The following is a 25,125-nucleotide window of genomic DNA, read 5'->3' on the forward strand; positions in this document are numbered from 1 at the left end:
AGATCCCTGGTAGTGCAACCACTGAGAATGGGTGTAAGTAGGGCTCTCTGCAATGAAAATATGCTGGTGGTTAAGTACAAGGACAAGAGGGACGTCCTTGTACTGACCACCATTCACACTAGCGCCAGCTCCCCTGCCGCTGTATGAGGTACCACTACCACTGTCAACAAGCCAGACTGCATCCTTGATTACAACAGGCACATGGGAGGGATGGATCTTGCAGATCAACCTCTGAAGCCCTACAGTGCCACACGAAAAACAAAAGTGTGGTACAAAAAGCTGGCCGCACACATTGCAAAGATGGCAATGTGCAATGCGTACATCCTATTTCAATCTTCAGGCCACAGAGTAACTTTCCTTCAGTTCCAAGAGATGGTTTTTCTGGAAAAAAATGTAATTTTTTATTTTTACCACCAAGCGTATACTAATTATGTGAACCGCCTGATGGGTCAAAGTGCACACTACACACCTTGAAATCTTCCTTGAGGGGTGTCATTTCCAGAATGGGGTCACTTTTTGGGGGTTTCCACTGTAGGGCTACCTCAGGGTGTTTTCATATGCCACATAGCTCCCAATTGCCATTCCAGCTAAATCTTCTCTCCTAACTGCCATATGATGCTCCTTCCACTCTGAAGCCTGCCGTGCGGTCATACATCATATTTTGAGCACATATGGGGTGTTGGCATATTCGGGGGAAATGGGAAACAAAATGTGGGGTGCATTTTGTCCTGTTACCCCTTGTGAAAGTGTAAAATGTGGGTTTAAAGCAACTTTTTCTGGAAAACAAAATCATTTTTCATTTGCACAGCCAAGTATTTCCTAATTCTGTGAAACGCCCCATGGGTCAACATGCTCACTACACACCTTGAAATATTCCTTGAGGTGTGTAGTTTCCGGAATCGGGTGACTTTTTGGGGGTTTCCACTCTAGGGCCACCTCAGGGTGTGTTCAATTGCAAGATGGCGCCTGTTAATTATTCCGGAGAAATCTGCCTTCCAGAAGCCATTCAGTGTTCCTTTCATTCTGACCTCTGTGGTACGGCCATATAGCAGTCTACAAGCACATATTGGGTATTGCTGTAATCAGGAGAAAATGGGTAATACATTATGGGGTGCATTTTCTCCAGGTCCCCCTTGTGAAAGTAAAAAAATTTGGGCCTAAAGTCAATTTTTCTGGAAAAAATTTACATTTTTCATTATTACAGCCAATTCCATGAATCACCTTTGAGGACAAAGTTCTCACTACACATCTTGAAATATTCCTTGAGGGGTGTAGTTTCCAGAATTGGGTTACTTTTGGGGGGTTTTCACTCTAGGGGTACCTCAGGGTGTTTTCATATGCTACTCACAAAAGCCAATCCTGCAAAATCTGTCCTTCAAAAGCTCTATGGTGCTACTTCCCTTTTGGACCCATGCCATGCACCCATACATAATTTTTTGAGCACATAGGTGTGTTGGTGTATTCGGGGGGAAATCGTGAACAAAATGTGGTGTGAATGTTGTCCTGTTTTCCCTTGTGAAAGTGTAAAATGTGGGTGTAAAGCAACTTTTTTCTGCAAAAGATTAAAATTTTTCATTTTCACAGCCAAGCGTTTCCTAATTCTGTGAAACGCCCGATGGGTCAAAGTATTCACTACACACCTTGAAATGTTCCTTGAGTGGTTTAGTTTCCGGAATGGGGTGAATTTTTGGGGGTTTCTACTTTAGGGCCACCTCAGGGTGTCTTCATATGAGACATAGCTCATAATTACCATTCCAGCAAAATCCACTCTCCAAAAGCCATATGGTGCTCCTAACAATCTGAAGTCTGCTTTGCGGCCATACATAATGTTTTGAGCACTTATGGGGTGTTGGCGTATTAAGGGTGAAATGGGGAACAAAATGTGGGGTGAATTTTGTCCTGTTTTCCCTTAAAGTGTAACATGCGGGTGTAAAGCAACTTTTTCTGGAAAAAAAAATAATTTTTCATTTTTAAAACCAAGCGTTTCCTAATTCTGTGAAATGCCTGATGGGTCAAAGTGCTCACTACACATCTTGAAATATTCCTTGAGGGGTGTAGTTTCTGGAATGGGGTAACTTTTGGGGGGTTTCTACTTTAGGGCCACCTCAGGGTGCAGGGGAGGGCTGGCAGCCTTAGTCCTGGGGGGCAAATCCAGTCAAGTGGCCCATTTTTAGCCCCGCCCATTATTAAAAGCCCTTCCTACATATAATAGGCCACTTCCAATACACACTGTACAGCTGAAATTCTATAGTTGAGGCCTGTTTCTACACATCATACGGAGAGGGGAGGCCTGTCCTGGCTGCACTGCCTGCTTCACATTATACAATAAACAGCAGGCTACAGCCAGGAAGCTCCTCTGCTCTCCTTCCTCCCCAGATCCTGCTCAGGGCTTGTGGTTCCTCCCACCATCTGCCACCCGCCCGTGGCCTGCTGCCCCCTTTGGCAGTCCTCACCCAGCTCTGAATCCTCCTTCTGCAAATAGCAGGAGGAGGAGCCGGAGCATCTCCTCTCCTGCATAGCCCCCCATACCTCCTACATCCAGTGCTGTCACCTTTGTTGTAGACGTTCTCTTTCTTTATCTTCTCCATTCAGACCAGACCACCATGCTGATTTTTCAGCCAGCTCCCGTCTCTGCAGAGATTGAGAAACAGACATTAGTTTCCCACATTTCCATCATCTTCACATCTTCTGAACACCCTTTCCTGCCACCCCTAATACTATACTGCAGAAACAGTCCCCCTGGAAATACTACTACCACACAGATAGTGCCCCCTTCAACAATTATTGGCACACAGTGCTCTAAAAAATAACTGTGCCCAGACACTAATAGTATAAAGATAATAATGTCCCCCAAAAATAATTGTGCTAAGCTGATACTGTGCCAGGGTGCCCCCCAAAGTAACAGTGCTCCCCAAAATCCCACCAATAGAAATAATTCTCTGCCAGAGCACACTTAGTAGTAATAATGCCCCTATAGTGCCCTAGTAATCATGTTCCTCATAGCCCCCCAGTAGTAGTAAAGCTCCGCATAATACCTCCTAGTAGTAATAATTCTCCCTATAATATGACAGTACATGAAATACCCCCGCTTAGTGCCCGCAGTTGAGCTAATGTCCCCATAATGTATGCCAGTATAAAATACCCCTATATAGTGCCCCGGTAAATGCCCTCATAGTGCTCCTCTCCCCCTTCCCCATAGTGTCCCCCATAATATGCCAGCAAAAAATGCCCCTTTTTAGTGCTCCCATCAGATGTCCCTAAAGTGCTCCTTTCCCCCATAATGTGCCAGTAAAAAATGCCCCTTCTTAGTTGCACCAGATGCCCCAATAGTACTCCACTCCCCCATAGTGCCCCCAAATAATGCCACATAGTGCCGCCGCTCTCTCCTGTAGTGCCTTCCATAATGTGCAAGTAAAAAATGCCCCCTTAGTGCCACCAAATGCCATAGTGCCCCCCATAATGTGCCAATAAAAAAAGGACCCTTTAGAGCCCCCACTTCCCCATAGTGCCCCCAAATAATGCCCCTATAGTGCCAACAGATGCCCCATAGTGCCGCTTTACCCTATAGTGCACCCCATAATGTGCCAATAAAAAAGCCCCTTTAGAGCCCCCAGATGCCCCATAGTGGTCCTCTCCCCCATGGTGCCCCACTATAATTGTGCCAGTAAGAAATGCCCCCATAGTGCCCCCCCAAAAATTGGCAAGAAATAAATGCCCCCAGAGTGCTACCCCAAAACAAATGGGGCTGTAAGAAATGCCAGATGCCCCCATAGTGCCAGCTTCCCCCACAAAGAAAAAAACAAAAAACACTAAAACTTACCTCCAACAGCAGTGATGCGATGCAGGCCTCTTCCGGCCTGTGTCCCCCGCTGTGTGCTGCGCGGCTTAGGCGGCGCGATGATAATTCTGTCATCACGCCGCCTGAGCCGGCCTCTGATAGGCTGCAGGCATTAGTGCCTGCAGCCTCTCCCTCCCCTGCTACAGATGAATATGGAGATTAACGCTTCCACAATGGAAGCGCTCATCTCTTACTGCCCCCCCCCCCCCCCGGCAATTAGAGCCAGGGCCGCGCCGCCTATGGTGATTGGCGGTGCGGCCCTGAGGAATTAAAAAATAATAATAATTAGTTAAAGACGGCCCAGCGGCCTGGGGGGCAATTGCCTCCCTGCCCCCCCTCCCAGCCCTCCCCTGTCAGGGTGTCTTCATATGCGACATGGCTCCTAATTACCATTCCAGTAACATCCGCTCTACAAAAGCCATATGGTGCTCCTTCCACTCTGAAGCCTGCCTTGCGGCCATCCATCAGTTTTTGAGCACACTTTGGGTGTTTCTGTAAACTCCAGATTACAGGGTAATAGATTGAGTTTTGTTTGGTTGTTAACCTTTGATGTGTTGCAGAAAAAAATTGATTACAATTTTAAATCTGCTAATAAAAGTGAATTTTTAAAATGTAATTCACATTTTCATTAAATTCCCGTGGGGCAACTAAAGGGTTAACAAAGTTTGTAAAATCAGTTTTGAATAATTTGAGGGGTGTCGTTTCTAAAATGGGGTGATTTATGGGTGGTTTCTAATATGTAAGCTCAAGAAAATGACTTCATAACTGAACTGGTCCTGAAAAAATTTTGGGGTTTGGAAATGTTCTTAAAAATTTTAAGATTTGCTTCCAAACTTCTAAGCCTTCTAACGTTCCCAAAAAACAAAATGTAATTTTCAAAATGATCCAATCACGAAGTAGACATATGGGGAATGTAAAGTAATAACTATGTTTGGAGGTATTACTATCTATTATGAAAGTAGAGAAATAGAAATTTGCTAATCTTTCAAATTTTTTTATGTATATTTGGTATTTTCTTATAAATAAAAATGACATTTTTTGACTCCATTTTACCACTGTCTTGAAGCACAATATGTGACGAGAAAACTATCTCAGAATGGCCTGGATAAGTAAAAGCGTTTTAAAGTTAATACCACATAAATTGACATATGTCAGATTTGCTAAAAATGGCCTGGTCCTTAAGGTGAAAAATGGCAGGGTCCTTAAGGGGTTAAAGGCAGTCTGGTGCTCTGTTGTTTCCATAGCAGTGAATGGGAGCTAAGTAAAAAAAAGTAGTACAGTCACTTAGGTTGTTTCTGAAACTCCGTCTCCCCTGGCTGGCGCTTACTGGGGTTCTTTCTATCCTAACCATAAAATACCGAAATGGGACAACCCCTTTAAGCAACTTCAAAAGTCCAAATATTTGAAAAGACGATTCTTTTATCGAGACCCGATGCTCTGTGACACATTTTCAGTTATCTTATATCTTATGTTTATTGTTCTTTTCTGTGGGCGTCTGTCTCAAAGAATTTCTACTGTTTGTGCATCCATGGGACAGAATTTACAGCGATAGATTCTCTTAACATACAGAGCTCTCAAAGACCAAAGCTCCACCCTATACAGTATACTTTATGTACTGAACACTGACCTTTTTCCCAATGCACTTTTTCTATACCTAATGTCAATTAATATTTGAAAAAAATGAGTAATTTATGTGTTTTTTCCATCAGCTATTACTTGTGAATATAATCGCCGATCATTTAACGATGGGGATACTATTGAATATAGATGTCCCTCTGGGAAAAAGCCAAGAAGTGACATTGGCCAGTGTTATTATTATGGCTGGGGTCCACCGCGTGAATGTCAAGGTAAGTCTATAGTGAAAATGCAAGTATTATTAAATAATTTGACTTAAATCATGACCCACTGTCTACTTTCTACATTTCTTGTTGCTTGACTGCTCTTTAACTCTGCACTCTTATGGTACTGTCACATGTGGTGGGTCCACACTGCATCGTTTTCTTGGCTAGCTAAAAAAATACCATGAGAATCATGCGCTACTGTAACTCCAATAAAAGTGAACAGGAGTCATGGGAACATCGTAGCACAGTGATCCATGCTGTTTCTGCACCTCATAAGTTACAGAGAAAGTATAGCTTGCTATGCTGTACTGCTACTACTTCACTTCTACAGGAGTTACTGTAACAGCATAGGACAATACACTTGGTTGTTTTTGTACCTTGCTTTCTTGCAGCTTGGATGAGATGACCAATGGGATGGGGGTGAAGAGGTACAAGGTCAGAGGATCACCATTCTAGAGACAAGTGTGCATCATAAATGTCCGACATGGAGAATATCCCCTTAGGGACCAACACAAAATTTTATTTTTGCTTCCTTGCTTTCCATTAGCGATGATAATTTATGAAAACCAGATAGTTATGTAACATGCACTTTTATCTCTGCTGTGTAACATTTGATTGGTTTGCTCTTTGAAAGTAAAGTCAGATGCACAACCCCTATATTTTTTTAGACCTTATTTGTAAGTAGAAATTAGAGAATTGGTTTGAAACAAGCTAGATTCATTATGAATATCACAAACATTATATTTCCACACTAATACAAAGTTCTGGCTATTCAATTAGGAAAAACAGCCTTGCCATTTTACACTTCAAATTCAGTACACTGGTGAGGGAAACAGGGCAGGGAGATGCAGATGTCCCTGGCTGGCAGAATTGCCCACAATGTCGTGTAACCAGCCTGACAGCCAATCAGATCAGAGGATATTAGCTGGTCCATTGTACACTGTTAGCAGAAATGATATTCTGAACTCAGCCAGCAATATACAGTTATTTTAAATTAAATTCCCTAAAATACCTCCAATGATTAAAAAGCCATCTCAGATGAATGCGCTAGGGCTTAAACGTATGCAGCGAAAGTTACTGTAGGGGAGACATTGACTACAGCTCTTTTTCTAAGCTCTGTACATACCGTATGACCTTCAGACACACATAAACAGGAGTGTATAGCTTCTCACATTGCTGATGGCTGTTGGTATTGTGAACTGTAAAATGTATGGGAAATTCCTGGAAGGGGGGAATATCTCTCCTAGGTTCCTCAACTGGCTGAAGTGGGTGAAATCCAGAATGACACTGGCTTCAGTAAATATAGTTGCTGGAGCTATTTTTCTTTCTTTATTCCGGGCTGAATTTTACTTGGATTGGGATGGTAGGTTTTTGCAGTGGGACCTCCCAATCCACCTTCCCCCCTTCCCCAAGTCCGGGGCAGGTTTTTCCCTAGCAGGAAGGTGGTCGCAGGTGAAGCCTACTGTAATCAGGCTAGCATAAATCCACCCTCAGTGTGTCAGTCTGGGGGGAGTGTCTGTGAACCTGGAGCAGAGGCTCTATATGTGGTCTCAGTCAGGAGGGCTGAGGGGCCACAAGGCTATGTGAAGCTTGATCTCTCCCCTGTGTGGACTGATGCTTGATGAGCAGAACCTGCTAAGGCTTGGAGCCTGAGACCCTAACCCTAAGCGGTACTTAGAGGTAAATCAGGGAAACCTATGTTTAGGTAAAACCCAGACAGGCAAGGTATTTTATTTTGGCTTTGTATGTTTTTCGTTAAGCCGTGTGTCTCAATAAAGCACAGTTTGGCCCTAAATCCTGCTGTCCGTGAAGAAGTGTGTGGTTGCGACCGCAGTGAAAGAGAGCTACCCCTTACAATTGGTGGAGGATGCGCGCAAGTTGTCCATGAGAAAAGGGCAATGACGAGAAAGAGCAGGTGCTACTGAATCCTGCTGTGCTGGAGTTAAAGGGCCGGAAGCCTGAAAGGGCCAGAAGCCCAGAAAAGAGACTGACATGTGGGGGGGTGGGGGGGGGGGGTAATATATATATATATATATATATATGTATATACATATATATATATATATATATATATATATATATACAGTGGGATGCGAAAGTTTGGGCAACCTTGTTAATCGTCATGATTTTCCTGTATAAATCGTTGGTTGTTACGATAAAAAATGTCAGTTAAATATATCATATAGGAGACACACACAGTGATATTTGAGAAGTGAAATGTAGTTTATTGGATTTACAGAAAGTGTGCTATAATTGTTTAAACATAATTAGGCAGGTGCATAAATTTGGGCACTGTTGTAATTTTATTGATTCCAAAACCTTTAGAACTAATTATTGGAACTCAAATTGGCTTGGTAAGCTCAGTGACCCCTGACCTACATACACAGGTGAATCCAATTATGAGAAAGAGTATTTAAGGGGGTCAATTGTAAGTTTCCCTCCTCTTTTAATTTTCTCTGAAGAGTAGCAACATGGTGGTCTCAAAACAACTCTCAAATGACCTGAAGACAAAGAATGTTCACCATCATGGTTTAGGGGAAGGATGCAGAAAGCTGTCTCAGAGATTTCAGCTGTCTGTTTCCACAGTTAGGAACAGATTGAGGAAATGGAAGACAACAGGCTCAGTTCAAGTTAAGGCTCGAAGTGGCAGACCAAGAAAAATCTCGGATAGACAGAAGCGACGAATGAAGAGAACAGTCAGAGTCAACCCACAGACCAACACCAAAGACCTACAACATCATCTTGTTGCAGATGGAGTCACTGTGCATCGTTCAACCATTCGGCGCACTTTACACAAGGAGATGCTGTATGCGAGAGTGATGCAGAGAAAGCCCACAGCACAAAAAGTGCCGCTTGAGGTGTGCTAAAGCACATTTGGACAAGCCAGCTTCATTTTGGAATAAGGTGCTGTGGACTAATGAAATTAAAATTGAGTTATTTGGCCATAACAAGGGGCATTATGCATGGAGGAAAAAGAACACAGCATTCCAAGAAAAACACCTGCTGTGGGGCTTTGTGGCCAGTGCAGGGACTGGGAATCTTGTCAAAGTTGAGGGACGCATGTATTCCACTCAGTACCAGCAGATTCTGGAAACCAATGTCCAGGAATCAGTGACAAAGCTGAAGCTGCGTCGGGGCTGGATCTTTCAACAAGATAACGACCCTAAACACTGCTCAAAATCCACTAAGGCATTTATGCAGAGGAACAAGTACAACGTTCTGGAATGGCCATCTCAGTCCCCAGACCTGAATATAATTAAAAAATTGTGGTGTGACTTAAAGAGAGCTGTCCATGCTTGGAAACCATCAAACATGAATAACATAGTAACATAGTAACATAGTACATAAGGCCGAAAAAAGACATTTGTCCATCCAGTTCGGCCTGTCATCCTTTAAGTTGATACAGAGGAAGGCAAAAAAAACCTTTGAGGTAGAAGCCAATTTTCCTCACTTTAGGGGAATACAAATTCCTTCCCGACTCCAATCAGGCAATCAGAATAACTCCCTGGATCAACGATCTCTCTCTAGTAGCTATAGCCTGTAATATTATTACGCTCCAGAAATACATCCAGGCCCCTCTTGAATTCCTTTATTGTACTCACCATCACCACCACCTCAGGCAGAGAGTTCCATAGTCTCACTGCTCTTACAGTAAAGAATCCTCTTCTATGTTTGTGTACAAACCTTCTTTCCTCCAGACGCAGAGGATGTCCCCTCGTCACAGTCACCGTCCTGGGAATGAATAGATGATGGGATAGATCTCTGTACTGACCCCTGATATATTTATACATATTAATTAGATCTCCTCTCAGTCGTCTTTTTTCTAAAGTGAATAACCCTAATTTTGATAATCTTTCAGGGTACCGTAGTTGCCCCATTCCAGTTATTACTTTAGTTGCCCTCCTCTGGACCCTCTCCAGCTCTGCTATGTCTGCCTTGTTTACAGGAGCCCAGAACTGTACACAGTACTCCATGTGTGGTCTGACTAGCGATTTGTAAATTGGTAGGACTATGTTCTCATCACGGGCATATATGCCCCTTTTGATGCAACCCATTATCTTATTGGCCTTGGCAGCAGCTGCCTGACACTGTTTTTTGCAGCTTAGTTTGCTGTTTATTAAAATTCCTAGATATTTTTCCATGTCAGTGTTACTGAGTGTTTTACCATTTAATAAGTACAGGTGACTTGCATTATTCCTTCCCATGTGCATAACTTTACATTTGTCAGTGTTAAACCTCATCTGCCACTTATCTGCCCAAGCCTCCAATCTATCCAGATCGCTCTGTAGTAGTATACTGTCCTCATCAGTGTTAATTACTTTACACAGTTCAGTGTCATCTGCGAAAATGTATATTTTACTATGCAAGCCTTCTTCAAGATCATAAAAAAATATATTGAAGAGAATAGGGCCCAATACTGACCCCTGAGGTACTCCACTAGTGACAGTGACCCAATCTGAGTATTTACCATTAATAACCACCCTCTGTTTTCTATCATTGAGCCAGTTACTTACCCACTTACAGACGTTTTCTCCCAGTCCGAGCATTCCCTGTCAATATAGAATCTGCAAATATCAGAAATAAGGGTCTGGCTATGACATTACTTAATTCCTTTAGGATACGGGGGTGTATGCCATCCGGTCCTGGCGATTTGTCTATTTTAATCTTTTTAAGTCGCTGTTGTACTTCTTCCTGGGTCAGACAGGACACTTTTAATGGGGAATTTATTTCAACATTCGGCATGTCATCTGACAGTTTATTTTCCTCAGTGAATACATTGGAGAAAAAAATATTTAACAGCTTTGCTTTCTCCTCGTCGGTCTCTGCGACTCCCCCCGCATTACTCTTTGACGGGCCGACACCTTCAGATTTATACTTTTTAGCATTTATATAATTGAAGAACATTTTAGGGTTAGTTTTACTCTCTTTGGCAATTAATCTCTCGGTCTCTAGTTTGGCCGCTTTTATTCGTTTTTTACATGTTCTATTTTTTTCCTTATAGTTTTTTAGTGCTTCCAAGCTACCTTCCTGTATTAGTGTTTTATATGCTTTCTTTTTGTCATGTATTGCTTTCTTTACAGTTCTGTTTATCCACATTGGTTTCTTTTTGTTCCTTAACCTTTTATTCCCATACGGTATGTACCTCTCACACTGAGATTTTAGGATGCTTTTAAAGATATCCCATTTTGTGGCTGTATTTCTATCTGTGAGGATTTTATCCCATTTAGTTAGGCCTATGTCCTCTCTTAGTTGGCTAAATTTAGCTTTTTTGAAGTTTGGTATTTTTGTTCCTCCCTGTAGAAACGCTCTTTTGAGTGATAATTGGAAGGTTATTACTTTGTGGTCACTATTTCCCAGGTGTCCCCCAACCTGCACGTCTGTTGTTCTGTCAGGCCTATTGGTTAATACTAAGTCCAGTATGGCCGTCCCTCTAGTCGGGTCCTGAACCAGTTGGGAGAGGTAATTGTCTTTGGTTATTGCCAAGAACCTGTTTCCTTTATGAGATATACAAGTTTCAGTTTTCCAGTCTATATCTGGGTAGTTGAAGTCCCCCATAATAACCACCTCATTATCATTTGCCGCCTTGTCTATCTCGTTTAGTAGTAGATTTTCTGTGGACTCTGGTATATTAGGTGGTTTATAGTAAACTCCTATTAGTAATTTATTATTGTTTTTAGCGCCATGTATCTCTACCCACAGTGACTCCACATGTTCATGTCCCTCACTTATATCTTCCCGGAGTGTGGGCTTTAGACAGGACTTTACATAAAGGCAAACCCCTCCCCCTCTCCGGTTTTGACGATCCTTTCTAAACAGGCTGTAACCCTGTACAATAACTGCCCAGTCATAGCTATCATCCAGCCATGTCTCAGTTATTCGCACTATGTCATAGTCCTCCTCACACATCACTAATTCCAGTTCACCAGTTTTATTAGTCAGGCTTCTGGCATTAGTATACATACATTTGAGAGGTTTATGTATATTTTTTACTCTACACCTTTCCTTCTGAACTGTTCTAGTCCCAGTTCAGAAGGAAAGGTATTTTGTAAAGATGTTTTGTAAAGAGAAATGGTCCAAAATACCTTCAACCAGAATCCAGACTCTCATTGGAACCTACAGGAAGCATTTAGAGGCTATAATTTCTGCAAAAGGAGGATCTACTAAATATTGATTTCATTTCTTTTTTGTGGTGCCCAAATTTATGCACCTGCCTAATTTTGTTTAAACAATTATAGCACGCTTTCTGTAAATCCAATAAACTTAATTTAACTTCTCAAATATCACTGTGTGTGTCTCCTATATGATATATTTAACTGACATTTTTTATCGTAACAACCAACGATTTATACAGGAAAATCATGACGATTAACAAGGTTGCCCCATGTTTCTATTCAGACAGTTAAAAGTATTTTAAAATTTATATTTTTTCCTTTAGATATTGTGTGCACCATTCCAGAGTCTTCAAATATCGTACCAAGCCCTTTTGCTCATAGTTATAAAATTAACAAGAAGGTATCATTTTCTTGCAAGGAACGCTTTGTTAGATCTGGATCCCTGGAAAGCGTTTGCACAGAAGGAGGCTGGAATCCACTTTTACCCACCTGTAAAGGTGAGTTTACATTACAAAAGTAAAAAGTTTGAATATTTTTGACACATTGGTTCTACATGAATAGTGCAATGCAGTTTAGAAGAGATCAAAAGATTGCCTATTATAGCCCCCTTGTGGGAATATTAAATGGTTAATAAAAGTAATAAAACATTTTTTTATGGAAAAAAAATCCAAGTTAGAAAATACACATTTTTTTCCATTGAAAAAACACTTTTTTAATTGGAGAAAATTAGATAACATCTCCTCCACATCCATAACGATCTGCACTACACAATTGTCATGCTTATTTGCCACAAACAAAATGTAATCAAAATGTATCATTCACTACATGAATAGTGCAATGTATTTTGCAAAAGATTGCCTATTATAGTCCCTTGTTTTAGTCCTAATATAGTCCCCCATGTTTCTATTCAGACAGTTAAAAGTATTTTAAAATTTATATTTTTTCCTTTAGATATTGAGTGCACCATTCCAGAGTCTTCAAATATCATACCAAGCCCCTTTGCTCATAGTTATAAAATTAACAAGAAGGTATCATTTTCGTGCAAGGAACGCTTTGTTAGATCTGGATCCCTGGAAAGCGTTTGCACAGAAGGAGGCTGGAATCCACTTTTACCCACCTGTAAAGGTGAGTTTACATTACAAAAGTAAAAAGTTTGAATATTTTTGACACATTGGTTCTACATGAATAGTGCAATGCAGTTTAGAAGAGATCAAAAGATTGCCTATTATAGTCCCCTTGTGGGAATATTAAATGGTTAATAAAAGTAATAAAACATTTTTTTATGAAAAAAAAAAATACAAGTTAGAAAATACACATTTTTTTCCATTGAAAAAACACTTTTTTTATTGGAGAAAATTAGATAACATCTCCTCCACATCCATAACGATCTGCACTACACAATTGTCATGCTTATTTGCCACAAACAAAATGTAATCAAAATGTACCAAAAATGTTATGTGAAAAACTGTGTACAGGGTCCACTGTAGCTTGGCCTCTGAATCCTACCCAATATAGACTATTTTTATACCCATCAAATATATTGGGGGCAAGGAGAAATTTATAAATTAATAAAACCTAATGGTCAAAAATACCAAAATAAAATGTATATCCAAAATGATACACCACAATGCAAAAAGTGATAGACAAGGTTTACAAAATGTTATCTAAAAGCTGGTAACCATACAGTATAGCTAAACACAGACTTACAGATATAAGTCTCCTACCGGATCCTGTAGCATACAGAAATAAGAGTCCGGAAATAGACAGGGGATCACTTGGTTCTGGACCCAATTGATAGTCGATGAACCACACAGAAGACAATGTGGTCCAGGCATCTTTATGCAGATGAGTTGGCAGGATCGGGAGATGTCTATTCCTAGAAAAACCCTACAATGGAGGGAAATACTATAATGCCCTACCTATCTAATACAGAGCACCTGCCCTAAGAGGGGCGACCCCGTCCAGAACCTGCCCCTGTGTTTGGTCAAATGTAAGCCTAGTTCCATAATAATTCTCTAAAAATAAAGAGGCAATTAGGAAAAACTATATAGGCCATCCACCATGATAAGGGGATGGCTATGTCCCATGAAAGAGGTACACCTGCCAGTGGGATTGGATGTGCCCAAGTGTCTAGAATGTTGCCCTAGGTATTGGGAGAGTTTACCAGCCTGGTTACTGCACTGTGGTGTATTATTTTGGATATACCGTATATAAGACACACCTAGGTTTTAGATGGGGACAATAAGAAGAAAATATTTTTCATTAAACCTCAGGTCAGACCACCAATCAGACCCCCAATGTTAATAAGACCCCAATAAGACCTCAGATCAGACCCCCATGCCGCATATCAGTCCTCCATGCCTCTAATCAGCCCCCAGCCATATATGCAATCAGCAGCCCCCAGCTATCCATGTAATCAGCAGCCCCCAGCTATCCATGTAATCTGCAGCCCCCAGCCATATATGCAATCAGCAGCCCCCGGTCATCTATGCAATCAGCAGCCCCCAGCTATCCATGTAATCAGCAGCCCCCAGCTATCCATGTAATCAGCAGCCCCCAGCCATCCATGTAATCTGCAGCCCCCAGCCATCTACGTAATCAGCAGCTCCAGGCCATCTGTGTAATCAGCAGCCCCAGGCCATCTATGTAATCAGCAGCCCCCGGCCATCTATGTAATCAGCAGCCCCCCGGCCATCTATGTAATCAGCAGCCCCCGGCCATCTGTGTAATCAGCAGCTCCCGGCCATCTATGTAATCAGCAGCCCCCGGCCATCTATGTAATCAGCAGCCCCCGGCCATCTATGTAATCAGCAGCCCCCGGCCATCTATGTAATCAGCAGCCCCCGGCCATCTGTGTAATCAGCAGCCCCCGGCCATCTATGTAATCAGCAGCCCCCAGCCATCTATGTAATCAGCAGCCCCTGGCCATCTGTGTAATCAGCAGCCCCCAGCCATACATCACAAAATAAATAAACCACTTACCTCTCCTGCTCCTGGATGCCGCCGCTCCACTCCTCCAACGCAATCCTCTTCCTCCTCTGTTGGCTGTGCTGTGAACTGGTTAGCACAGCGTGAGGTCACGGAGCCCCCTCACACTGTGCGCAGCCACTGCACAGCCGACAGGCAAGGACCAGGAATCGGTGAGTACAGAGCCTTCATCGCTTCCTGGTCCTCCGGTACTAATGAGCACTTCCATTATGGAAGCGTTCATTAGTATTCGCCCCATAAGACCCAGGGGCATTTCCCCCCTAGTCTGGGGGACGGGGAGGAGTGCTTCTTATGGGGCGAAAAATATGGTACAATTTATTTTAGTACTTTTGACCATTAAAAGTTAAGTTTTATTAATTTCTCCTCCACCCCCAATATATTTGGTGGGTATAAAAATTGAAAAAATGTTATGTACCTTAAAAATTGTACCAATTAAGACTACAAAGCGTCCTGCAAAAATCAAATCCTCACACAGCTTCATGGAAATAAAAAATAAAAAAGTTATGGGTCTTGTGATGCAAAAACATTATATTTTTTTTAAATGGGTTTTTATTGTGCAAAAATTGTAAAAACTATGTATTTGGTATCGCTGTAATCATAATGAACCAGAGAATAAAGTTATCATGTTATTTAAACAATATTTATAAAACTCAGTGGCAGTGTTGCTATTTTTCCCATTCCACTTGCAGAAAGAGTTAATAAAATTAATTAGTGAGTTATGTGTACCCCAAAATGGCACCATTAAAAACTACAACTTAGGGCTCTTTCACATCTGCGTTCTTTTCTTCCGGCATAGAGTTCCGTCGTTGGGGCTCTATGCCGGAAGAATACTGATCAGTTTTATCCTAATGCATTCTGAATGGAGTGAAATCCGTTCAGGATGCATCAGGATGTCTTCAGTTCCGGAACGGAACGTTTTTTGGCCAGGGAAAATACCGCAGCATGCTGCGCTTTTTGTTCCGGCCAAAAATCCTGAAGACTTGCTGCAAGGCCGGATCCGGAATTAATGCCCATTGAAAGGCATTGATCCGGATCCGGCCTTAAGCTAAACGTCGTTTCGGCGCATTGCCAGATCCGACGTTTAGCTTTTTCTGAATGGTTACCATGGCTGCCGGGACGCTAAAGTCCTGGCAGCCATGGTAAAGTGTAGCGGGGAGCGGGGGAGCAGCATACTTACCGTCCGTGTGGCTCCCGGGGCGCTCCAGAGTGACGTCAGGGCGCCCCAAGCGCATTGGATCATGTGATCGCATGGCACGTCATCCATGCGCATGGGGAGCTCTGACGTCACTCTGGAGCCGCACGGACTGTAAGTATACCGCTCCCCCACTCCACGCTCCTACTATGGCAACCAGGACTTTAATTGCGTCCTGGGTGCCATAGTAACACTGAAAGCATTTTGAAGACGGATCTGTCTTCAAATGCTTTCTGTACACTTGCATTTTTCCGGATCCGGCGTGTAATTCCGGCAAGTGGAGTACACGCCGGATCCGGACAACGCAAGTGTGAAAGAGGCCTTATCCCATAAAAAAACAATCCTTGATATGACTACATCAATGAAAAAAAAACTTATAGCTCTTGGAGGGAAATGAGAAATAAAATAAAAATTAATCTTTGTAGTTGGTTAGTAAACAGGTAGGAAAAAAAAGTTATTTATTTGTATACCGTTTATTGTTTTTTTTGTTTTTTTAAGAGGAAAAAATGGTCCAGCCACAACCCACTGACCAACCATCAGATGGCAATAAAGAGCAAGGTATGTTGTACATCTCTATTTGCAATAGCGTCTGAACTAAAAAAATGTTCAGCAAATGATAAATTGCACCCGATGAGGTATGCACATGACCAAATCCGTTTTGCAATACAAAAACCGCAGATCCACAAGATACCTTCCATGTGCATGCCACAATTGGACAAAACAGACAAGAATAGGACATGTTCTATAATTTGCAGAACGACTACACGGATGCTGTGACTCATAGTGTTGAGCGCAAATATTCAAATTCGCAAATATTTTGAATACAGTGTTGTATATTTGCGTATGACTAACAACTGTACAGATTGGAAAAAAGCAAAACAAATATTCTAAATAACGAATATATTCGCTATATTGCTATATATTTAGTTTTTTAGAATATTTGTCATATTCTAAAACAAAATTATATATAGCAATATAGTGAATATTCATAAAATACACATATAGACTGCAATTTAGCTAATACAGTGCTAAAAACAATTTTTTTCAGTCGTAATTTATTTTTCTATTATGAACTTCAGATTTAAAGAAAAAATACAACTTTAAAAAAAACTGGTTATAGCATTATATTAGCTAAATTGCAGTCTGTGTATTTTACGAATATTCACTATATTGCTATATATTAGTTTTTTCAAAAATATTTGTCATATTCTAAAAAAGAATATATATTGCACTATATATAGTGCTATATACACTCACCTAAAGAATTATTAGGAACACCTGTTCTATTTCTCATTAATGCGATTATCTAGTCACACAATTACATGGCAGTTGCTTTAATGCATGTAGGGTTGTGGTCCTGGTCAAGACAATCTCCTGACCTCCAAACTGAATGTCAGAATGGGAAAGAAAGGTGATTTAAGCAATTTTGAGCGTGGCATGGTTGTTGGTGCCAGACGGGCCGGTCTGAGTATTTCACAATCTGCTCAGTTACTGGGATTTTCACGCACAACCATTTCTAAGGTTTACAAAGAATGGTGTGAAAAGGGAAAAACATCCAGTATGCGGCAGTCAGGTGGGCGAAAATGCCTTGTTGATGCTAGAGGTCAGAGGAGAATGGGCCCACTGATTCAAGCTGATAGAAGAGCAACGTTGACTGAAATAACACATGTGGTATCGCCGCACTCAGGAGAAGTTGGGCAATGTGTTTTGGGGTGTCTTTTTACATATACCCTTGCTGGGTGAGAGAAATATCTAAATGACAACTTTGTATAAATAAAATGGTAAAAGTTGACTTTTACAGAGATATTTCTCTCACCCAGCATGGGTATATGTAAAAATACACCCCAAAACACTTTGCCCTACTTCTTCTGAGTACGGCGATACCACATGTGTGACACTTTTTTGCAGCCTAGGTGCGCAAAGGGGCCCAAATTCAAAGGGGCACCTTTAGGATTTCACAGGGCATTTTTTACGCATTTGGATTCAAAACTACTTCTCACGCTTTAGGTCCCCTAAAATGCCAGGGCAGTATAAATACCCCACAAGTGACCCCATTTTGGAAAGAAGACACCCCAAGGTATTTCGTGATGGCCATAGTGAGTTCATGGAAGTTTTTATTTTTTGTCACAAGTTAGTGGAATATGAGACTTTGTAAGAAAAAAATAAAGAAAAAATAAATAAATCATTTTCTGCTAACTTGTGACAAAAATTAAAAACTTCAATGAACTCACTATGCCCATCAGCGAATACCTTAGGGTGTCTACTTTCCGAAATATGGTCATTTGTGGGGTGTTTCTACTGCCTGGGCATTGTAGAACCTCAGGAAACATGACAGGTGCTCAGAAAGTCAGAGCTGCTTCAAAATACGGAAATTCACATTTTTGTACCATAGTTTGTAAACGCTATAACTTTTGCGCAAACCAATAAATATACACTTATTGAATTTTTTTATCAAAGACATGTAGAACAATAAATTCAGAGAAAAATTTATACAGAAATGTAGTTTTAAATAAAGATAAAAATATATCAACTCAAATTAACAATTGTCATGAAGTACAATGTGTCACAAAAAACTGTCTCAGAATAGCTTGGATACTTAAAAATGTTTCAAAGTTATTACCACATAAATTGACACAGAATTACCAAAAATAGTGTGGGCAAAAAGGTGAAAAATGACTCTGTCTTGAGGTTAAAAAAACAAAAGTGTATATTTTTTATTTCGGTATAGGCACCACCATAAGATTTTTAAAAGTGCCCGTCTCCACCAGACGGAATGGCAGTATTTCAAAGGCCAGGAATTTGGAGATGATTGGATTCAGGGACAGGGCTCGCTGGGGTGTAGGGGGGGTGCTTCCTCTTTCTATGGAGATGCTCGGTGACACTGCTGATGGTGGTGCTGCTGTCACATCCTTTATTTGCGGGAAACCGGGAGGCCCTGTTGCTTGAAAGGGGGAGAAAGATGCAGAGACTGCAGCAGAACAGAGAACAGGAGGAGCCTCAGATCTTTTGTGGTTTTTCAGGTGTCTACTTCACTGCAGCTTGTGCTTTGCATTTAGATGTCTGGTCATGCAGGTGGTACTCAGGTTAAGATCCTTGATGACTTGCTTCAGGCTGTGCCTGCACAGCGTGCAAACCACATGTGTCTTTTCATCAGCGCACTGCCTGAAGAACTGCCACGCCAGGGAACTCCTTCGAGCTGGCTTTGGTGTGCTTAGTCCTTTGACGCGGGGGGAATTTGCAGGCGTCTTGGCTAGGGGCTGGCCACTGAGGTTTTGCACCCCACTTACTCTTTTGCTGTGTGACTGGCGCTGCATGACCACCATCTCTTCCTCAGAACTGCACATGTCACTCGGATGACCGTGATTCCACGTGGGGTCTAGGACCTTGTCATCCTCCACAACATCTTCCACCCCCTCCTCAACCCTGACCTACTTGCCGGTCTGCACACTATAGAAAACCGCAGCAGCTGACACTTGTGTTTTGTCGTCATCATCAGAGACATGCTGCGTTGGTCCTCCCCATCCTCATCCTCAAACATAAGCGGTTGTGCATTAGTGCACCTAATCACTTCCACTTCTGGGGCAGGGCTAGGTGGATATCCCACAGAACCCCCTCCAGCAGAGTCATCAAAAAGCATAAGTGACTGCTGCACGACTTGTGGCTCAGACTGCTTGGCTCTGGTCTCAACTCTGCGCTTTCAACAGAGGACTGAGTTGAAGACAATATGCAGGAACTGGAGCACTCACAGCCATCCAATCTAGTTACATAGTAACATAGTTAAAAAAAGGCATAAGTAAATCAAGTTCAATCAAGGGATAATTATTAATGTCATTTACTTGTAAGAATTAATCTAAACCCTTTTTAAAACTGTCCACTGTTCCTGCTGTGACCACGCCCTGAGGAAGTCTATTCCACAGATTCACAGTTCTTACAGTAAGGGTCCATTCACACGTCCGTGTGTGTTTTGCAGATCCACGGATCCATGGATCCGCAAAACACGGACGTTGGTGATGTGCGTTCCGCATTTTGAGGACCGCACATCGCCAGCACTTAATAGAAAATGCCTATTGCGGACAAGAATAGGACATGTTCTATTTTTTTCGGGAACGGAATTGCGGACACCGAAGTGCGGGTCCGCAATTCCGGATCCAGGCAGCACATCGTGCTGCCCCATAGAAATAAATAGGTCCGCAATTGCGTTCCGCAAAATGCGGAACAAAATTGCGGTCGTGTGAATGGACCCTTAAGAAGCTTTAACGCTTCTGGAGATTTATCTTTTTCTTCTCCAGTCAGAGGCAGTGCCCCCTCGTCTTTTGAGTGGATTTTACATGGAACTGTTTTTACCATTTTTTTGTATGGCACATTTATATATTTGTATAGGTTAATCATGTCCCCCTTTAGATGTCTACAATCTAATTCTTTTAATCTTTCTTCATAAGATCCTCCATCAGTTTAGTCTCTCTCCTTTGTACTATTTCCAGTTTCAAAGCATCCTTTCTATGGACTAGTGCCCAGAACTGAACTGCATATTCCAGATGAGACCGCACCAATGCTTTTTAAATTAGTAATATTACATCCCTGCCCCGCAAGTCTATGCCTCGCTTAATGACAATATCCATTGTAGCCTTAGAAGCAGCTGACTGACATTGTATGCTGTTATTTAATCTACTGTCTACAAGGACACCAAAATCCTTCTCTAGAGCGGTGGAAAAAAACTCTCTCCCCAGAACCTGTCCTGCTGCAGAGTTCGTACAGGTAGTCGTTAACTGTACATTTCTGCTGGAGCAGCCTATCAAGCATATACAAGTCGGAGTTCCATCGTGTCAGGCAGTCACAAATCATACGTCTGACGGGCAGGTGGTGTCGCCTCTGAATCTCAGCAAGGCGAGCCATGGCCGTTTAAGATCTTCTAAAATGGCCAGAGATTTTCCCTGGGGTATTTGGCAACGAATCGCTGCACGACTAAGTTCAGGACGTGTGCCGTGCATGGCACGTGTGTCATTTGGCACCGTTGTCGCACAAAACTTTACCAACTGTCAAATTGAGCAAGGTTAGCCACTTATCGGCCTGTGACCGCAAAGCTGAAAGGAGTGCAGGACCAGTGTGGCTCTTGGCTTCCAGGCCCAACAGACGCAGCACAGCATGGCAGCGTCTCACCTGGCACGTCAAATAGGTTATGGGGAGCTTGGGGGCGCATCGTAAGAGAAGGTAGCAGCGGAAAAGTAGGAGTCAGCTGAGGAGGAGAGGGAGGATGGAGTAGGAGGAGGAGAAGAAGAGGCAGGCCTGCATGCAATCCGTGGCAGTAACACCAAATCTACACGGGTGCCACGGGTTGCATGCTTGACGGTCGTCAGAAGGTTCACCCAGTGGGCAGTAAAAGTTATGTACCTTCCCTGCCTGTGTTTGCTAGACCACGTGTCTGTGGTCAGATGTATCTTGGCACCAACACTGTGTGCCAGAGATACATTCACTTACCGCTGAACATGGCCATATAGCTCTGGGATGTCATTCTGAGAGAAATATTTCCTTCCTGGGACCTTCCATTGCGGTGTGCCAATGTCCACAAATTTTCTAAAGGCCTCTGAGTCCACCAGTTTATATGGCAGTAGTTGGCGGGCTAGCAGTTCTGACAAGCTAGCGGTCAGCCTTTGGGCAAGAGGGTTATCCGGCGTCATCATCTTTTTTCGCTCAAACATTTGGGGCAAGGAAACCTTCCTTTTGCCAGAGGAACGTGACGTGTTCTCACCTGCGTGACCTTTTGTAGGCTGTACAGCTTCACAGTACAGTCGGTTGTTCTCCCAATAGATTTTATATGGAGTCCCCTCCCCTGGAGGCTGGCCGGCTCGGGCCCTAAGTGCCTCCAGACTAGGGTCACCCTTTAAGGCCTGCACGAATGCAGCGCCACCGGTCTCCTCCAGCTGACCAGTGAAGTATGAAGTCAGCTGTGGAGAGTTACCGTCAATGCTGGGGTCAGAGGTGGGTGGAGGGACGGCTGGTTCTGTCCCCGCAGCCCCATCTGAGCCCAGGTTACTGGCGACACTGGAAGCGTCTACCAGCGCAGTGACACCATCATCATCACATGAAAAGGTCTTTCTCGCATTGTCATCCGCCTGAGGGTCAGAATCGCCCGAGGGGGTCCCTTCGGTCGGTTCTGAGTTCAGGCAGCTGAACTCAGAGTATCACCATTGCTAACACTAAAAACACGCATTCGGATCAACAATGACAGGTGCAGAAGTAGGCAAATGACATTCACTTGATTGTACATTTAAATCTGATACCTCCCTAGGTGCGTTAGGGACAGTAGAAATAGCAGGCAAAGTGTCCCTGTCTCCCTGTTTCCCCAAAGGGCTGTACAGTACCTGGTTTTGGTCAGGGAGTCCTGCTTGGGCCTCCTGCGCGCTTGCAGGGTATTCGTAATGGGAAACAAGGGTGCCCAAATCAGTGCCAAGCACTGTGGCAACGGGAATATCATCCAGGACCCCAACAACCCGCTTTTGCCGTCCCATTCCCCAATCAATGGTGACTTGGGCTTGGGCCACATGGGTGCGAGTGCCCCCAACTCCGGTCAGAGCGAGGTACTTTCCCGGAAGGATATCCTTCTCCGTAACAAGATGTGAACGGACCAAGGTGACATCTGCACCGGTATCACGGAATCCGATGACAGTCTGGCCGTTCACAGTGACAGGCTGGTGATTCTGGGATCCGCGGTGCACCTCGGGTCCTCCGACCAGCAATACAGCAGATGAGGTAGGTGTGGAAACGTTGGCCCCCTTAGGGCTTGGCGTCGTCGCAGTGCTAGGAGGTTGGGCCGGCTTCCCTGTGTAACAGGTTTGCTTGGTGTGACTGGGCCTGCGACACAGCTTACACCAGGGCCTGGTTGTCTCACGGTTCACAGGGCCAGCGGGCCTGCCTTCTCTCCAGTTCTGGGACATGGCTCTGTCCTGGTTGGGTACTGGAGTTTTGCGGCTGTCAGGTACCAGGGGTTTGCGGATGTCTGATACCACCGGCCTGCGGGTGTCCGTCATCACAGGTTTGCGAATGTCCGGTACCCGGGTTGCGACAAACATGTCTGCCAGCTCAGCAGCTTCTTTCACAGACTGGGGCTTGCGCTCCAGCACAAACTGTCTCACATCTGTAGGGCATATTGCAAGGAGTTGGTCATGGATCATCAAATCCTCAAGGGTAGCATAAGTCTTTTCTTTAAGAATTCTAGTCCATTGGCGGAATGTGGTGCCTAAGCGGCTAGCCACATCCGCGTAAGAGTCTGTGGATCCTTTCTGGATGGCACGGAACTTTCTCCGGTAAACCTCAGGGGTTAACTGGAACTTAGCAATTATGGCATCCTTGATAGTCTGATAATCGCAATCTTGGTCTGTGGATAGTTCCGCAAAAGCATCCAGCGCTTTACCAGTCAGCTGAGGCATCAGGTGTAGAGCCCACTGATCCTCAGGGATGCAGAACTGGCGGCACGCTCTCTCAAACGAGCGTAAATATAAATCAATGTCCCCGTTTTTCTCCATAACTGGAAACCTTGCTTTGGGGACCACGGGTAGAGGAATGCCTCCTGCAGCGGGAGTGTTAGGAGAGGAAGACCGCTCGGCCTGTCTCACTTGGGCCAGTTCTAGTGCACGCTGGTGCTGCAGCGCTTCTCTCTGAAGCTGGAACTGCTGCTGTCGCTCCTCTATTTGCTGCTGTCGTTCCTCTCTTTCGAGCTGCATCTGAAGTTGGAACTGCTGCCGCTCCTCTCTTTCGAGCTGCATCTCTAGGTATAAACGCAAATCCGCGCCAGTCAGGCCCGGTAACAACTGCTGGCTCATAGGGCCCAAGGCAGTGAAGTTCAGTCCAGAGCTGCTTGTTCCTTGCTGAGGGTTAGCAGGAGCTGTGGACATGCTGTTATCCAGGGTACCTGCATCACCCGGAGCTGAAGTAGCAACATCAGCACTCCCATAGCTGGCGATGCTGGGTGACGTGGAACGAAGGGGCAGCGAAGCCTCCCGCACGGGATTGGAATTCTCCATCGCTTGGCCGTCTCTCTCCGTCAAAGCTTTGATCAGCTGTGATCGATTTTTGTTCAGAATGGCAATGCCTTGCGACTCACACACGGCTTGTAAGTCGGCGACAGACCAACTTTGGTAATTTGGAACTGAATCAGACATTCAGAAAAGAAGAGAAAAAGAATAGGATATAGCAAAGAAAAGGTAGGGAAAATGTAAACCAATCTATTCCTATCAATGTGTACCGTTTTGTGCCCAGAACACAAGTTCCGCAGGACAGGATACTAAGTAACCACTGTCCTATTGTTATGATTGCGCAAAAAGCTGCACTTGTCAGTTCTTTGTGCTCTGATCTCCCAAAAGCTGACTTCTGCCTGGTTTTGGGTTCTGCTATCCCACTAGCTGCCAACAATATGACGACCACCCGCCAATCCCGTCGTACTAAGCCACAGTTGCCATACAGGTCTCCACTAGAGACTTCTGGAGGCGAATCCACTGGGAGCACAGAAGACGTTTAAGATTGGTTGGTGGGCCCAGACAGGATGCAATCACGATTGTATGTACAATCGGTAAAAATAAAATTACTGATTTCACGCTGGAAATCGGGGCGAAGAGACCCCAGCTAGCTAATCCTAAAGGGACGAAACGGTTATTTGCAACCTAGCTAGTACATTAACAATTTATAAAAATAAAACAATTTGGTAGTATGTCTTCTGAGGACAGAGTTCTTAGCATAGATCAGGTCATCAAGTAACAAGGGCAAAACTGGAACGATGAAATCGTTAGTTTTTATTCTAAAACTACACACAAAAATATATATATTAAAGCTGACAGATAAATATACCGGCCAGTTGAACAGATTGGTTTTGATGGAAATGGGTAAGAGGTGGAAGGGAATAGAATGTCTGTAAGTTCAGAATTACCGTGGTAGGGTCCAGTAATAGGCAAAGTCTTTGAAATAATAATCCAAGATGGTGGGGTGCCCGTGTCCCTGCGGGCGGTCGAGATGTTAGACGACGTCAGATGGTAGGTGAAGGACGCAGGACCTGAGTGTGTCACTGTTTTTACCTACTCTGAAGTGGGGAGTGGTTATGACACATTCAGGTCCAGCCTTGTGTAATTGGAACAGGGGCAGTCCTTTGCCCCATAGGGCGAAAAC

General features: G+C 43.5%; 1 protein-coding gene across 1 annotated transcript in view; it reads left to right on the forward strand.

Moving 5' to 3' along the window:
- LOC122922773 (complement factor H-like) overlaps window positions 1-25,125 on the forward strand; it is a 243,167-nt gene that overhangs the window by 171,539 nt on the left and 46,503 nt on the right. Inside the window, exons 11-14 of the mRNA XM_044273498.1 lie at window positions 5,548-5,685; window positions 12,116-12,289; window positions 12,744-12,917; window positions 16,471-16,530. Coding sequence (XP_044129433.1) covers window positions 5,548-5,685; window positions 12,116-12,289; window positions 12,744-12,917; window positions 16,471-16,530 — 546 coding nt within the window. The remainder of the gene's footprint in view (window positions 1-5,547; window positions 5,686-12,115; window positions 12,290-12,743; window positions 12,918-16,470; window positions 16,531-25,125) is intronic.

The sequence above is a fragment of the Bufo gargarizans genome, unplaced genomic scaffold (genome assembly GCF_014858855.1).
Source record: "Bufo gargarizans isolate SCDJY-AF-19 unplaced genomic scaffold, ASM1485885v1 fragScaff_scaffold_697_pilon:::fragment_2:::debris, whole genome shotgun sequence".
Lineage (NCBI taxonomy): Eukaryota > Metazoa > Chordata > Amphibia > Anura > Bufonidae > Bufo > Bufo gargarizans.